At 43.1% G+C, this 17,512-nt stretch overlaps 1 protein-coding gene across 7 annotated transcripts; it reads left to right on the forward strand.

Annotated features, from left to right (window-relative positions):
• The first annotated feature begins 2,103 nt into the window (after positions 1–2,103).
• LOC116610131 lies at positions 2,104–17,068 on the forward strand. Of its 7 annotated transcripts, none has more exons than XM_048727789.1 (5): positions 2,104–2,269; positions 7,018–7,371; positions 7,708–11,615; positions 12,012–15,913; positions 16,046–17,068. In XM_048727789.1, the coding sequence occupies exons 1-5, from the start codon at positions 2,185–2,187 to the stop codon at positions 16,866–16,868; spliced, it is 9,072 nt and encodes a 3,023-aa protein (XP_048583746.1). In that variant the 5' UTR covers positions 2,104–2,184; the 3' UTR covers positions 16,869–17,068. The 7 variants fall into 7 exon arrangements, with proteins under 7 accessions (XP_048583746.1, XP_048583749.1, XP_048583748.1 ...); XM_048727792.1 differs by having other exon boundaries at positions 12,012–12,934; positions 13,493–17,068; XM_048727791.1 differs by having other exon boundaries at positions 12,012–12,119; positions 12,384–17,068.
• The last annotated feature ends 444 nt before the right edge of the window (positions 17,069–17,512 follow it).

Consider the following 17,512-nt stretch of genomic DNA (forward strand, 5'->3'; position numbering starts at 1 on the left):
CTGAGCGCGACTAAGTGATTGTCTTACTACTACTAATGATTATCAAAAATTAAGATGGGTAGTTAGCAAATGGTAAAATCGTGAATTCTTTAACTTTGTTCAAAGAAAAGTATTCTGGCAAAAGGGAAAGTGCCAATATTTTGGTTGATTATCCTTCCCATTATGTTTTTCTTCGGATAGATATTGAAGGAAATAAAATTTTCCCTCATCTTTGCGAACTCTGATGGTGGTTTCCCACGTATTCCAATGGAATTACAGGCCGAGTGTGTTAGCGCGTCAGCGTATGGGGCCTCTCACTACAGGCCGAGTGTGTTAGCGCGTCAGCGTATGGGGCCTCTCACCACAGGTCGCCCACTGTGTTAGCGCGTCAGCGTATGGGGCCTCTCACCACAGGTCGCCCACTGTGTTAGCGCGTCAGCGTATGGGGCCTCTCACCACAGGTCGCCCACTGTGTTAGCGCGTCAACGTATGGGGCCTCTCACCACAGGTCGCCCACTGTGTTAGCGCGTCAGCGTATGGGGCCTCTCACTACAGGCCGAGTGTATTAGCGCGTCAGCGTATGGGGCCTCTCACCACAGGTCGCCTACTGTGTTAGCGCGTCAGCGTATGGGGCCTCTCACCACAGGTCGCTCACTGTGTTAGCGCGTCAGCATATGCGGCCTCTCACCACAGGTCGCCCACTGTGTTAGCGCGTCAGCGTATGGGGCCTCTCACCACAGGTCGCTCACTGTGTTAGCGCGTCAGCGTATGGGGCCTCTCACTACAGGTCGCTCAGTGTGTTAGCGCGTCAGCGTATGGGGCCTCTCACCACAGGTCGCTCACTGTGTTAGCCCGTCAGCGTATGGGGCCTCTCACTACAGGTCGCTCAGTGTGTTAGCGCGTCAGCGTATGGGGCCTCTCACTACAGGTCGCCCACTGTGTTAGCGCGTCAGCGTATGGGGCCTCTCACCACAGGCGGCCCACTGTGTTAGCGCGTCAGCGTATGGGGCCTCTCACCACAGGTCGCCCACTGTGTTAGCGCGTCAGCGTATGGGGCCTCTCACCACAGGTCGCTCACTGTGTTAGCGCGTCAGCGTATGGGGCCTCTCACCACAGGTCGCTCACTGTGTTAGCGCGTCAGCGTATAGGGCCTCTCACCACAGGTCGCTCACTGTGTTAGCGCGTCAGCGTATAGGGCCTCTCACCACAGGTCGCTCACTGTGTTAGCGCGTCAGCGTATGGGGCCTCTCACCACAGGTCGCTCACTGTGTTAGCGCGTCAGCGTATAGGGCCTCTCACCACAGGTCGCTCACTGTGTTAGCGCGTCAGCGTATAGGGCCTCTCACCACAGGTCGCTCACTGTGTTAGCACGTCAGCGTATTGGGCCTCCATCTGCTGGAACAGGTCTTCGATTCCCGGTCGACTCATGGGTAGTATCTGTTTCTCTTCCCTGAATTTGACTTTTACGTATGTGACCTTAACTTGTGGCCCTTATAACATAGTTGATACTGTATAAGCCTATATGTATATACACCAAAAAATGGAATACGGCTCTGCCAAATTTTCGTCTTTAATAAGACTTCTTCTTCTTCGTCTTTAATAAGACTTCTTCCTTCAAAGCATAGGTGACAACGCAGAAATCACCTTGAACGCCCTCTTGAAATAGCAGGAATTTTACGATTATCCTTGTCTACGTTTATTGCAACAATTTGATTGACTAGGAGAAGAATGATTGAATAAAGGTCGCAACCTGCTTTTAGTGCAAATGTGAGTGTGAGTTATCGGCTTCAATCTTGTAGTAGTCGTGGAATATAAGGGTACAGTGAGCAAATTTACATTTTGAGAGACGGGGTAGGAAATATAGGACTATAGGAGGATCGTAGCCTAGCATAAGAAAAGATGATTTTCCCCTTTGTTTCGTTATCCTTGTTTGCTTCTTATCTTTTTAATTTACTGTGTAAGGAAAGTTCCAGAGTATCGTACTTAGTACTTGTGCTACACTTGGACATGCATAATATAAGATGATGGTGTTTTGTACTTAGTGGCACACTTGGTATGCAGATCAAGAAGATGGTCGTTTGTCTCTGTTCAGTACCCACCTAAGCATAACTGGAAGGGGATAAATGGGGAGGAACTCTTGCTCTCCTCGCAGAAGCGAGCAGCTCTCCTCTTCGACAGAAGTAAGAGCTCTGCAAAGCATGAGCTATGATGCTGAAAGCACTTTTGCTAGTGGGCCTTCTCATCGCTGTCTCTGCAGACAAGCAACAAGACGAACAACTAAGCCTTTATGGTGAGGACGAATAGGACTTAAAAAGGCAATATTAACCCTTACCTCAGAGATGAAATCAATATGTGCATCCGGTTTTATCCTTGTCGAAGAATTTGGGTGGTAGGCTTAAAACTGAAAACTCAGGAACGCCCCTTTAAACGACGGTTCACCAATGAGAGTTAAACGATTGATATCGAATATCTGATATCGGGGCTACGCTTGGCCTTGGTGTTGCCTATGTAAAACGTATTACTCTGAGGATCGTCTATTTTGTACAAGGTGTTTTTTTGTGTATTTTATTTGAAACAATTCCCTTGCAACTCACATATATTCTTATTAAATTGCCGTCTAGCCTCTATCTAGAAGGTCAGCAGAGCATTTTTTACCGCACATTACGATATTTTATGATCACTTTAAAGTCTTCCTAGCAAATCAGCAAATAAGAGAAAAAAATCAATTTCCATCGGCGGATTTCTCGAGACTATAGCGATAACGATTGAATTTCATGAATTGATGATAAAACTTTGTATTAGATAATTGTTTCGAGTTTTTTCTTTTTAATTCGTCTTCAAATGTTAAATGAAAAATTCAACATAGGTGTGTTAAAACTGCCAAGGAATCATATAAAAAACGGTTATTTATAGATGTTGCTTGTGGTTAAGCTTTTTTGTTCCTCAGTCGAAAATAATCTGTTTTTAACGTTCTATTCGAAGCTGTATTCAAAAGAGAAATGGCATGAAAAGATCCAATTAATTGAAGGGCCTGTTCTTGAAATAATCTAATATATCATCTTTATCTTATTAAGAATAAATAAAAAGTAAACGTGACTAAGTTTCTTTTTGGTTGAAAAGCTAAGCTGTACTGCATCTCCAACTCCCAATTTAAGCAGCAAGCGGCCAAAATGTACTTGACTAAATAATAATAAAAAGAAGTGTCGTTATCGATGTATTGTTATTTCCCGGCTATGGTCCATGGCACATCCCGCGCTGATGTGGCAGATCCTAGGCCCACGACTGTAAATACTTCATATTCTCAATCGTAATTGTCAAAACACTTGAGATTTCAAAAGACCGGGAATGTTTATTGATTAATTGGCAATTATCTAACCAAAGTCATGTTGGTTTATGCGAAGGCGTGATTGTTTTGGTGTTTTAATAAGAATATGTAATATATAATGAATTGTTCGACACGCTCGGTCAAGCCCTTCGTCAGCAGCCGCGAGGCTAGGGGGTAGGGAGTCTAGGGGGTAGAGGTGGGGCTTTAGGGGGGGGGTGGTCGATGTGCGCGACCATAGATACCATATCATTGGCTATACAGGAAGAAAGACGGAAGAAAGAGGTTTGTGGTCGCAGCTTAACTGTAGTTTTCATAGTTTAATGTTTCCCCTTTTACATATATAATTACTCCGCCCATTTATGATTGATATATATTGAAATGATTGCATATTATCAAGAGAGTCAACTTTTTGCTTACACAACCCCGCCGAGCTCAATAAAAATGTACAAACTGCCAAGTACATAGGATGTTAGCGATCACTTGCTGGCATATTGTGAAAAGAAACCCTAGTTTGTCTCTGCGACTTTTTTCGTTGTAAGTCGATTAAGTTCAATTCTATTATTCGGTTGGATTTACATGTCTCCTAAAATATCAATGCACTTGAGATTTCAATAGACCGGAAAATTTTATTGATTAATTAATGATTAATTAGTCATTATGAGTAATTAGTCATGTATGGTGATGACGTGAGAGACGTCGTTTATTGGGGTCTTATACAGAATAGTACATGTACCAGGCCCCACTTAATTCATAATAGGTATTTAATTAAGTTATTCTTTATGCAGAGGCATTCGTGGACATGCCTAGCAATGAATTTTTGCGTCATTCTTCTTCTTCATTCTTCATCACAATGCAGACCACCATTTTGGAACGAAGCTTTCGCTCTCACCAGTATTTAGAAAGACGGCAACCATTATCTTTTAGAGATGTTTTCAGTTATCTCATAAGCACTCCAGCTGTTTTATTCACGAGCCTTTGGCTTGTATTACTGTACACAATAAACAAAAAAGCTTTAACTGAAAGCAAATTAGTGGGCTCCCTGTGTCTTTGGCGGGAAACCCCATGAGCACGCGCGCGCTATGTACTTGACACAGTATAGGACTACATGGAGATGATCAAAATTTGCTCTGAAAATATCTACTCTGAAAATATCTACTCTAAAATATAAACGTGAAGGTATGTCTTTCAAAAGATGAAGAGATAGTTTTTATTGATATCCTGGCCTTTGTAAATTATTCTTCTGACTTCTCTCAAATTGATTGAAATGTTTAGTACGATGATAAAAGACTCGTCCGTTTTTTTCCAAAAGAAAAGACGCACAGATACAACAATAAGTAAGTAATCAAAACCTTGTGTTGATTTATACCTTGTCAGTAGTGTAGTGAAGGCATGTTTTTGATTTTACCCATTTCAACCACGATAGAAATGTCTTCTCAATCGAACAGGCCCGCGGATAGAACATTTGGTTATAAGGGCAACCTTATGTATTTCCTGGTATTTCCTGGTATTTCCTGGCCTGGGGGGAGGCAAGCTCCCATCCCCCAGGAGCAGTCTCTTACAGCCCTTACCCAGGATTTTTTGTGGGGTGCGAAATCCGAACAAGTGGACCTAATTCTTCTGGGGAAAAGGGGTGGGGGGGGGGGGGGGGGGGGGGGGGGTAAAAATCTGACCACCCCCAAAAGAATAGAAAGGGATTTTTCTTATGCCTTTGTAGTATCTCCATGGGACGTTTCTTGCCGGATTTGGCTACAAAAAAGTCTGACTTATAGATTAATGACAAATTAGAGTGATAGTTTTGTCTACAAATAGCACGTCTATTGAGAACCAAAAGTGGACTTTTGGCCATTGTGGGGGGGAGGGTACCCCCTGGGTACGGGCCTGCTCAAAGCTCTGTGCTTGGTCTTCTTCTTTTTGTAATCCATACGAAAACATCCGATACAAATCTACTTAACTCAGTTTTTATCTCTTTGCTGATGATACAAATACCCTGTGTGCTACACAAGCATTTGTGGCTTCTTGAGTCTGAAATTACAATGAGCTGAGAAATGGGTCTCAATGGCCGACTTGAGTAACAAGTTAACCCAAACAATGTAACCAGAAAACGTGGGAAATTCTGGATTCCCAGACTTCTTTTTAAATAGTGGCAAGAGTGAAAAATAAGATGAAAGAATATGTAATGCTTGTAAGAGGCAAATGAAAAGATTGAATTCAACAGAATGACTACAATAGAGGTTTTTCACCATTTTATGGATTCTACCCTGGAAAAAGCAACACAAAAAGTTATTGCTAGGCATATCCAGCTTTTCATCCACTCCGTTCACTCCAGGTAATAGATAAAATCAAGCTTTGGAGTTCAAAGACTTTGTTAAGTATCTGGTTTTGTTACTTGTTAAAAATGTATACTAAAATCCTATTCATCAAATTGCAATCAGCAAGATCATAGGAATGATTGCAAAACTTAGACATTTTCTACCGCACAAAATATTGTCTCAAATATTGGATATTTTCTATCCAATAACTGTCTGGGGATCAGCCAATAATATCATTTAAACAAAATCCTTATCCTTCAAAAATGAGCTCTAGGCTTTTATATTTTGCAAACTGAAGAGACCACCCAATCCTACTATTTTCAGATGCTGGAATCTTACCAGTTAGCTTTGTCCACTTTGAAATTTATCAATGTCATGCATGATATTGCTATGTAGTAGCTCCAACGAATATTCTCAATCTTTTCTCAGACATCCGTGATGTACATTCTCATACAATACTCAGTTGTCTTTGCCTGGCAATTTCTATTGAAAAAAACAAAATTACAAATATGGGGGGAGGCAAGCCTAAGTAATTCCTTGTTGGGGTGAGGGGAGGCATGCCTAAGTAATTCCTTGTGCTGGTAGGGGGAGGTGAGCCTAAGTAATTCCTTGTTGGGGTGGGGAAGGCATGCCTAAGTAATTCCTTGTTGGGGTGGGGGGTGAGACTAAGTAATTCCTTGTTGGGGTGGGGGGAGGCAAGCCTAAGTAATTCCTTGTTGGGGTGGGGGGAGGCAAGCCTTAGTAATTCCTTGTTCTGGTAGGGGGTGAGCCTAAGTAATTCCTTGTTCTGGTAGGGGGGGTGAGCCTAAGTAATTTCTTGTTGAGGTGGGGGGAGGCATGCCTAAGTAATTCCTTGATGGGGTAGGGTGAGCCTAAGTAATTCCTTGTTGGGGTGGGGGGAGGCATGCCTAAGTAATTCCTTGTTGGGGTGGGGGGAGGCAAGCCTTTGTAATTCCTTGTTGGGGCGAGGGGAGGCAAGCCTAAGTAATTCCTTGTTCTGGTAGGGGGGGGGGGGGTGAGACTAAGTAATTCCTTGTTGGGGTGGGGGGCGGCAAGCCTAAGTAATTCCTTGTTCTGGTAAGGGAGGTGAGACTAAGTAATTCCTTGTTGGGGTGGGGGGCGGCAAGCCTAAGTAATTCCTTGTTCTGGTAAGGGGAACCTATGTAATTCCTTGTTAGGGTGGGGGAGGCAAGCCTAAGTAATTCCTTGTTCTGGTTGGGGGGGGGGGTGAGACTAAGTAATTCCTTGTTGGGGTGGGGGAGGCAAGTCTTAAGTAATTCCACCTACCCTACTGGGTTATTGTTTGAAAGATACGGAGCCATCCTCCCCCTCATGTCACCGATTGTTAAAAAAAAGCCCAGTTTCAATAGGTTTTAGATGCTCAGTCCATTTTTCTCTTAACAGAACTAGAAAGGTCCAGCCAGTCTGATTCAAATGTTGGCCACGTTATTGAACATTACCCCAGTCCCCTTTCGGCTGAAGAGCAGGATGCACCTGCGAAGAGTAAATGTTGTCAACCGGAAAATGACGGTGGAGGTAGAGAGGAGGACAGCTTACAAGACAAAGAGGGAATGATCGATATCGGTAGAGAGGAGGACGGCTTACAAGACAAAGAGGGAATGATCGATGGAGGTAGAGAGGAGGACGGCTTACAAGAAAAAGAGGGAATGATCGTGGAGGATGATTCCGACAAGAAAGAAGACTCTTTTACGGAATTCGATTCTCCAAAAAAAGAAAAAAGTGGAAAAAACAGGAAAGGTATGATCACCAAGAGCACCTGTACGATTTCACATATTACAGACAGTAAGCAGAATTTGCTCTCCTATCAAGCGGTATTAAATTACTTTTTTTAGGTTTTGAATATTTTTCATTCATTTAATTCAGAGGGATGCTTTCCGATAAACCACTTTACCGATTCCAGAAATAGAAATTCTGAAACATTTTTATTGGCCAACAATTGAATATTAAAGATTCAGATTGAGATTTAACTAAGAATTCTTTATGTAAAGATCTTTTTATCTTTCTAACATTTCTCAAAATAAATCACACAAGGTACGCTTTAATCGACCCAGTATATCATTCTTTTGATTCCAGGTTTTTCGACAGACAGGATTTTGCCATGCAGAAAAAAGAAGTTTAACAGCAAGTCGCACAAATGCTGCTATGGACGCATAATACCTAAGTATCTGAAGTGTGAGATGTTCCTCCGATGTGGCAAAAACTTTTACAACCTTCGAGACTATCGATACTGCGGTAACCACTACATCTTCAACAGAAGATTTCACAAGTGCTGTCACAATCAAGTTATCCCTATCCTAGAACAATGCCAGCAAATGCAAGTGTGTGGGATGAAACCTTATGACATGGAAAAGAATGCGTGTTGTAACAATAAACACATTTACAACCCTGATACCCACAGGTGCTGTTTTGGGAAGCTGATAGCAGTAGACAAGCCATGTGTGATGAAGTATCATACAGTACCGCACGCGTTTTGTGGGCGAGAGAGCTATGACCCGCTAAGATATAGATGTTGCAATCATCAACACATCTATAATCCCAAAACCAGCAAATGCTGCTTTATTCATGTCATTCCATTAGATGCAGCTTGTATAAAACTCTTACAATGCGGAAAAAAGTTTTACGACCCACTGAAAGAGAAATGTGCGAAAAACAAGTACGTCTACAATCCCAAGATATATAAATACTGCTACGGAAGAATCATCCCAGTAAAACAACACTGCATCAAACTTCCCCGATGTGGAAAAAGATTCTACAACCCCATAAAGTACAGATGTGCACACAACAAGTACATCTACAACCCCAAGACCCACAAGTACTGCTATGGAAGAATAATCCCTAAAGGGAAACACTGCGTCAAGTTGCCGCGATGTGGAAAGCGATTCTACAACCCAATGAAGTACAGATGTGCACACAACAAGTACATCTACAACCCCAAGACCCATAAGTACTGCTATGGAAGAATTATTCCAATAAAAAAGCACTGTGTCAAGCTTCCACGATGTGGAAAAAACTTCTATAATTCAATGAAGTACAGATGTGCACACAATAAATACATCTACAATCCTAAGACCCAGAAGTACTGCTATGGTAGAATCATCCCTAAAAGAAAACACTGCGTCAAACTTTCAAGATGTGGGAAGCATTTCTACAATCCCAAACAGTACAGATGTGCAAATAATGAATACATCTACGACCCAAAAAAGTACAAATTCTGCTACGGAAGAATAATCCCAGTTCAAGGACACTGTTTGAAACTTTCGCGATGTGGGAAGCAGTTTTACAATCCCAAAAAGTACAAATGTGCACACAACAAATACATCTACGATCCCAAAATGTATAAGAATTGCTATGGAAGAATTATCCCAGTGACAAACAAATGCGTAAAACTTTCCAAATGTGGGAAGCATTTCTACGACCCACAAAGGTACAAATGTGCACACAACAGATACATCTATGACCCCAAAATGTATAAGAACTGCTATGGAAGAATTATCCCAGTGACAAAGAAATGCGTCAAACTTTCGAAATGTGGGAAACATTTCTACGACCCGCAAGAGTACAGATGTGCACACAACAGATACATCTACGATCCCAAAATGTACAAGAATTGCTATGGACGAATCATCCCAGTGGCAAAGAAATGCGTCAAACTTTTGAAATGTGGGAAGCATTTCTACGACCCGCAAGAGTACAGATGTGCACACAACAAATACATCTACGATCCCAAAATGTATAAGCACTGCTATGGAAGAATCATCCCAGTGACAAAGAAATGCGTCAAACTTTTGAAATGTGGGAAGCATTTCTACGACCCGCAAGAGTACAGATGTGCACACAACAAATACATCTACGATCCCAAAATGTATAAGCACTGCTATGGAAGAATTATCCCAGTGACAAAGAAATGCGTCAAACTTTCAAAATGCGGGAAGCATTTCTACGACCCGCAAGAGTACAGATGTGCACACAACAAATACATCTACGATCCCAAAATGTATAAGCACTGCTATGGAAGAATTATCCCAGTGACAAAGAAATGCGTCAAACTTTCAAAATGCGGGAAGCATTTCTACGACCCGCAAGAGTACAGATGTGCACACAACAAATACATCTACGATCCCAAAATGTATAAGCACTGCTATGGAAGAATTATTCCAGTGACAAAGAAATGCGTCAAACTTTCAAAATGTGGGAAACATTTCTACGACCCGCAAGAGTACAGATGTGCACACAACAGATACATCTACGATCCCAAAATGTATAAGTACTGCTACGGAAGAATTATCCCTAAAAGAAAACACTGCGTAAAACTACCGCGATGTGGAAAGCGATTCTACAACCCAATGAAGTACAGATGTGCACACAACAAGTACATCTACAACCCCAAGACCCACAAGTACTGCTATGGAAGAATCATCCCTAAAGGAAAACACTGCGTCAAGTTGCCGCGATGTGGAATGCGATTCTTCAATCCAACGAAGTACAGATGTGCACACAACAAGTACATCTACAACCCCAAGACCCACAAGTACTGCTATGGAAGGATCATCCCTAAAGGCAAACACTGCGTGAAGTTGCCGCGATGTGGAAAGCGATTCTACAATCCAATGAAGTACAGATGTGCACACAACAAGTACATCTACAACCCCAAGACCCACAAGTACTGCTATGGAAGAATCATCCCTAAAGGAAAACACTGCGTGAAGTTGCCGCGATGTGGAAAGCGATTCTACAACCCTATAAAGTACAGATGTGCACACAACAAGTACATCTACAACCCCAAGACCCACATGTACTGCTATGGAAGAATAATCCCTAAACGAGAACAGTGCTTAAAGCTGCCGAGATGTGGGAAGAAATTCTACAACCCAATAAAGTACAGATGTGCACACAACAAGTACATCTACAACCCCAAGACCCACAAGTACTGCTATGGAAGAATAATCCCTAAAGAAAAACACTGCGTCAAGTTGCCGCGATGTGGGAAGCGATTCTACAATCCAATGAAATACAGATGTGCACACAACAAGTATACTTACAACCCCAAGACCCACAAGTACTGCTATGGAAGAATAATCCCTAAAGAAAAACACTGCGTCAAGTTGCCTAGATGTGGGAAGAAATTCTACAACCCAATAAAGTACAGATGTGCACACAACAAGTACATCTACAACCCCAAGACCCACAAGTACTGCTATGGAAGAATAATCCCTAAAGAAAAACACTGCGTCAAGTTGCCGCGATGTGGAAAGCGATTCTACAACCCAATGAAGTACAGATGTGCACACAACAAGTACATCTACAACCCCAAGACCCACAAGTACTGCTATGGAAGGATCATCCCTAAAGGCAAACACTGCGTCAAGCTGCCGCGATGTGGAAAGCGATTCTACAACCCAATGAAGTACAGATGTGCATACAACAAGTACATCTACAACCCCAAGACCCACAAGTACTGCTATGGAAGAATAATCCCTAAACGAGAACAGTGCTTAAAGCTGCCGCGATGTGGAAAGCGATTCTACAACCCAATAAAGTACAGATGTGCACACAATAAGTACATCTACAACCCCAAGACCCACAAGTACTGCTATGGAAGAATCATCCCTAAAGGAAAACACTGCGTGAAGTTGCCGCGATGTGGAAAGCGATTCTACAACCCAATGAAGTACAGATGTGCACACAACAAGTACATCTACAACCCCAAGACCCATAAGTACTGCTATGGAAGGATCATCCCTAAAGGCAAACACTGCGTCAAGTTGCCGCGATGTGGAAAGCGATTCTACAATCCAATGAAATACAGATGTGCACACAACAAGTACATCTACAACCCCAAGACCCACAAGTACTGCTATGGAAGAATCATTCCGAAAAGAAAACACTGCGTCAAGTTGCCGCGATGTGGAAAGCGGTTCTACAACCCAATGAAGTACAGATGTGCACACAACAAGTACATCTACAACCCCAAGACCCATAAGTTCTGCTATGGAAGAATCATCCCTAAAGGAAAACACTGCGTAAAACTATTACGATGTGGAAAGCGATTGTACAACCCAATGAAGTACAGATGTGCACACAACAAGTACATCTACAACCCCAAAAACCACAAGTACTGCTATGGAAGAATCATCCCTAAACGAGAACAGTGCTTAATGCTGCCGAGATGTGGGAAGAAATTCTACAACCCAATGAAGTACAGATGTGCACACAACAAGTACATCTACAACCCCAAGACCCATAAGTACTGCTATGGAAGAATAATCCCTAAAGGAAAACACTGCGTCAAGTTGCCGCGATGTGGAAAGCGATTCTACAACCCAATGAAGTACAGATGTGCACACAACAAGTACATCTACAACCCTAAGACCCATAAGTACTGCTATGGAAGAATCATCCCTAAAGGCAAACACTGCGTCAAGTTGCCTAGATGTGGGAAGAAATTCTACAACCCAATAAAGTACAGATGTGCACACAACAAGTACATCTACAACCCCAAGACCCACAAGTACTGCTATGGAAGAATAATCCCTAAAGAAAAACACTGCGTCAAGTTGCCGCGATGTGGAAAGCGATTCTACAACCCAATGAAGTACAGATGTGCACACAACAAGTACATCTACAACCCCAAGACCCATAAGTACTGCTATGGAAGGATCATCCCTAAAGGCAAACAGTGCGTCAAGCTGCCGCGATGTGGAAAGCGATTCTACAACCCAATGAAGTACAGATGTGCATACAACAAGTACATCTACAACCCCAAGACCCACAAGTACTGCTATGGAAGAATAATCCCTAAACGAGAACAGTGCTTAAAGCTGCCGCGATGTGGAAAGCGATTCTACAACCCAATAAAGTACAGATGTGCACACAATAAGTACATCTACAACCCCAAGACCCACAAGTACTGCTATGGAAGAATAATCCCTAAAGGAAAACACTGCGTGAAGTTGCCGCGATGTGGAAAGCGATTCTACAACCCAATGAAGTACAGATGTGCACACAACAAGTACATCTACAACCCCAAGACCCACAAGTACTGCTATGGAAGAATCATCCAAAAAGGAAAACACTGCGTAAAGCTACTACGATGTGGAAAGCGATTCTACAACCCAATGAAATACAGATGTGCACACAACAAGTACATCTTCAACCCCAAGACCCACAAGTACTGCTATGGAAGAATCATCCCTAAACGAGAACAGTGCTTAAAGCTGCCGAGATGTGGGAAAATATTCTACAACCCAATAAAGTACAGATGTGCACGCAACAAGTACATCTACAACCCCAAGACCCACAAATACTGCTATGGAAGAATTATTTCAATAAGTGCGCATTGTTCTCACGTTTCCCATCTTCCTCAAGTTAAAGGCTGCCAAGCACTTATTGAAAAGAATCACTACGACCCTCGTAAGTTCAAGTGCTGCGGGAATCGTTTGGTCTACAATGTCAAGACCGATAAATGCTGCAACGGAAAAGTCATCCCTAAAAACAAACATTGCGTTGAGCTGCCGCGATGTGGAAAGCGATTCTACAATCCAATGAAGTACAGATGTGCACACAACAAGTACATCTACAACCCCAAGACCCACAAGTACTGCTATGGAAGGATCATCCCTAAAGGGAAACACTGCGTCAAGTTGCCGCGATGTGGGAAGCGATTCTACAACCCAATGAAGTACAGATGTGCTCACAACAAGTACATCTACAACCCCAAGACTCACAAGTACTGCTATGGAAGAATCATCCAAAAAGGAAAACATTGCGTAAAGCTACTACGATGTGGAATACGATTCTACAACCCAATGAAATACAGATGTGCACACAACAAGTACATCTACAACCCCAAGACCCACAAGTACTGCTATGGAAGAATCATCCCTAAAGGGAAACACTGCGTCAAGTTGCCGCGATGTGGAATGCGATTCTACAACCCAATAAAGTACAGATGTGCACACAACAAGTACATCTACAACCCCAAGACCCACAAGTACTGCTATGGAAGAATCATCCCTAAAGGCAAACACTGCGTCAAGTTGCCGCGATGTGGAAAGCTATTCTACAACCCAATGAAGTACAGATGTGCACACAACAAGTACATTTACAACCCCAAGACCCACAAGTACTGCTATGGAAGAATCATCCCTAAAGGGAAACACTGCGTCAAGTTGCCGCGATGTGGGAAGCGATTCTACAACCCAATGAAGTACAGATGTGCATACAACAAGTACATCTACAACCCCAAGACCCATAAGTACTGCTATGGAAGGATCATCCCTAAAGGCAAACACTGCGTCAAGCTGCCGCGATGTGGAAAGCGATTCTACAACCCAATGAAGTACAGATGTGCTCACAACAAGTACATCTACAACCCCAAGACCCACAAGTACTGCTATGGAAGAATCATCCCTAAAGGCAAACACTGCGTCAAGTTGCCGCGATGTGGAAAGCTATTCTATAACCCAATGAAGTACAGATGTGCACACAACAAGTACATCTACAACCCCAAGACCCACAAGTACTGCTATGGAAGAATCATCCCTAAAGGCAAACACTGCGTCAAGTTGCCGCGATGTGGAAAGCTATTCTATAACCCAATGAAGTGCAGATGTGCACACAACAAGTACATCTACAACCCCAAGACCCACAAGTACTGCTATGGAAGAATCATCCCTAAAGGCAAACACTGCGTCAAGTTGCCGCGATGTGGAAAGCTATTCTATAACCCAATGAAGTACAGATGTGTACACAACAAGTACATCTACAACCCCAAGACCCACAAGTACTGCTATGGAAGAATCATCCCTAAAGGGAAACACTGCGTGAAGTTGCCGCGATGTGGAAAGCGATTCTACAACCCAATGAAGTACAGATGTGCACACAATAAGTACATCTACAACCCCAAGACCCACAAGTACTGCTATGGAAGAATCATCCCTAAAGGCAAACACTGCGTCAAGTTGCCGCGATGTGGAAAGCTATTCTATAACCCAATGAAGTACAGATGTGCACACAACAAGTACATCTACAACCCCAAGACCCATAAGTACTGCTATGGAAGAATCATCCCTAAAGGCAAACACTGCGTCAAGCTGCCGCGATGTGGAAAGCTATTCTATAACCCAATGAAGTACAGATGTGCACACAACAAGTACATCTACAACCCCAAGACCCATAAGTACTGCTATGGAAGAATCATCCCTAAAGGGAAACACTGCGTCAAGTTGCCGCGATGTGGAAAGCGATTCTACAACCCAATAAAGTACAGATGTGCACACAACAAGTACATCTACAACCCCAAGACCCACAAGTACTGCTATGGAAGGATCATCCCTAAAGGCAAACACTGCGTCAAGTTGCCGCGATGTGGAAAGCTATTCTATAACCCAATGAAGTACAGATGTGCACACAACAAGTACATCTACAACCCCAAGACTCACAAGTACTGCTATGGAAGGATCATCCCTAAAGGCAAACACTGCGTCAAGTTGCCGCGATGTGGAAAGCTATTCTATAACCCAATGAAGTACAGATGTGCACACAACAAGTACATCTACAACCCCAAGACCCACAAGTACTGCTATGGAAGAATCATCCCTAAAGGGAAACACTGCGTGAAGTTGCCGCGATGTGGAAAGCGATTCTACAACCCAATGAAGTACAGATGTGCACACAATAAGTACATCTACAACCCCAAGACTCACAAGTACTGCTATGGAAGGATCATCCCTAAAGGCAAACACTGCGTCAAGTTGCCGCGATGTGGAAAGCTATTCTATAACCCAATGAAGTACAGATGTGCACACAACAAGTACATCTACAACCCCAAGACCCACAAGTACTGCTATGGAAGAATCATCCCTAAAGGGAAACACTGCGTGAAGTTGCCGCGATGTGGAAAGCGATTCTACAACCCAATGAAGTACAGATGTGCACACAATAAGTACATCTACAACCCCAAGACCCACAAGTACTGCTATGGAAGAATCATCCCTAAAGGCAAACACTGCGTCAAGTTGCCGCGATGTGGAAAGCTATTCTATAACCCAATGAAGTACAGATGTGCACACAACAAGTACATCTACAACCCCAAGACCCATAAGTACTGCTATGGAAGAATCATCCCTAAAGGCAAACACTGCGTCAAGCTGCCGCGATGTGGAAAGCTATTCTATAACCCAATGAAGTACAGATGTGCACACAACAAGTACATCTACAACCCCAAGACCCACAAGTACTGCTATGGAAGGATCATCCCTAAAGGCAAACACTGCGTCAAGTTGCCGCGATGTGGGGAGCGATTCTACAACCCAATAAAGTACAGATGTGCACACAACAAGTACATCTATAACCCCAAGACCCACAAGTACTGCTATGGAAGAATCATCCCTAAAGGGAAACAATGCGTCAGGTTGCCGCGATGTGGAAAGCTATTCTATAACCCAATGAAGTACAGATGTGCACACAAGTACATCTATAACCCCAAGACCCACAAGTACTGCTATGGAAGAATCATCCCTAAAGGGAAACAATGCGTCAGGTTGCCGCGATGTGGAAAGCGATTCTACAACCCAATGAAGTACAGATGTGCACACAACAAGTACATCTACAACCCCAAGACCCACAAGTACTGCTATGGAAGAATCATCCCTAAAGGCAAACACTGCGTCAAGTTGCCGCGATGTGGAAAGCGATTCTACAACCCAATGAAGTACAGATGTGCTCACAACAAGTACATCTACAACCCCAAGACCCACAAGTACTGCTATGGAAGAATAATCTCAATAAGTGCGCATTGTTCTCACGTTTCCCATCTTCCTCAAGTTAAGGGCTGCCAAGCAATTATGGAAAAAAATCACTACGACCCTCGTAAGTTCAAGTGCTGCGGGAACCGCTATGTCTACAATGTGAAGATCCAAAAATGCTGCTTCGGTCGTGTCGTGCCGTTGCGCACGGTGTGCGAGAAGGCATTCACCTGTGGCCATCGCTCATACAATCCCCGTACATCTAGGTGCTGCGACGGCCGTAAAGTGTACGACTACCGACGTGAGAAATGCTGCTGTAATGGTGCCGTGGTGCCTATCCAAGGCGCATGCGTGAAGCTCGCTCGTTGCGGCGCTGCGTTCTATGATCCTATCAAGTCGAGGTGTTGTGATAATCGCTGTGTTTATAATCCCAAAACCAACAAGTGCTGTAGAGGCCGTGTCGTCTCATTAAAGATAAGGTGTGGGTAGATTCCTGGACTTGGTTAGATAAAGGGCACACTCTCAACAACAGCACAATAGATAATATTGATAAAGTGATAATGTTTCTATTTTTTGTAGTTCTACTTGCACAGTTAGGCATGTAAACAAAAATTGAAAGTGAAAATTGAAAGTTTTAATGGTGCATTTCTCGTATCATTACAATGATAATAAAGCGAATTTAAAAGTTATATGTTTTATGTTTTGGATTTATTCGAAGAATCGTAAAAGCTCTATTAAGCCCCACTTCCCTTCATCAATGTTTTTAAAGCTTCCCTTTCCCTATACTGGTTTAATCTCCCAGCGCCTACCCCTAACATGCGCCTGGAGGGGGTCCCTTTACTGGCGCTAGAACTCAACAGAACACGAAGCCGAAAAACGAGCCTATACCGGCGCCGTGTTAGATTACTTGCAATCGAAAAAAAAAATTCCAATGAGAGCCGTATAGCGGCTTGTTTGAACTTGACTTAAGCACGAGTTTCCGCTATAAAAAAGAAAGCTACTCCCACCCCCGGGCTCGAATTTGCAATTATAATCATAACACTGCCACGCTAGCTGTCATAAAACAGAAGTCTCCTGTAAATTTACCTATCTCTGAGCCTCAGTCGGCTGGAATAAAACTATTTTTGCTATAT

Source organism: Nematostella vectensis, chromosome 5, assembly GCF_932526225.1.
Source record: "Nematostella vectensis chromosome 5, jaNemVect1.1, whole genome shotgun sequence".
In the NCBI taxonomy this organism is placed as follows: domain Eukaryota; kingdom Metazoa; phylum Cnidaria; class Anthozoa; order Actiniaria; family Edwardsiidae; genus Nematostella; species Nematostella vectensis.

What these genes read in the sequence shown, in the direction of transcription:
- LOC116610131 (XM_048727786.1), top strand. Translation starts at nt 2,185, where the DNA reads ATGATGCTGAAAGCACTTTTGCTAGTGGGCCTTCTCATCGCTGTCTCT. An exon ending in CGAACAACTAAGCCTTTATG is followed by an intron (nt 2,270 to 7,017) that starts GTGAGGACGAAT and finishes TTCTCTTAACAG; the next exon opens with AACTAGAAAGGTCCAGCCAG. An exon ending in ACAACCCCAAGACCCATAAG is followed by an intron (nt 11,616 to 12,011) that starts TTCTGCTATGGA and finishes AAGACCCATAAG; the next exon opens with TACTGCTATGGAAGAATCAT.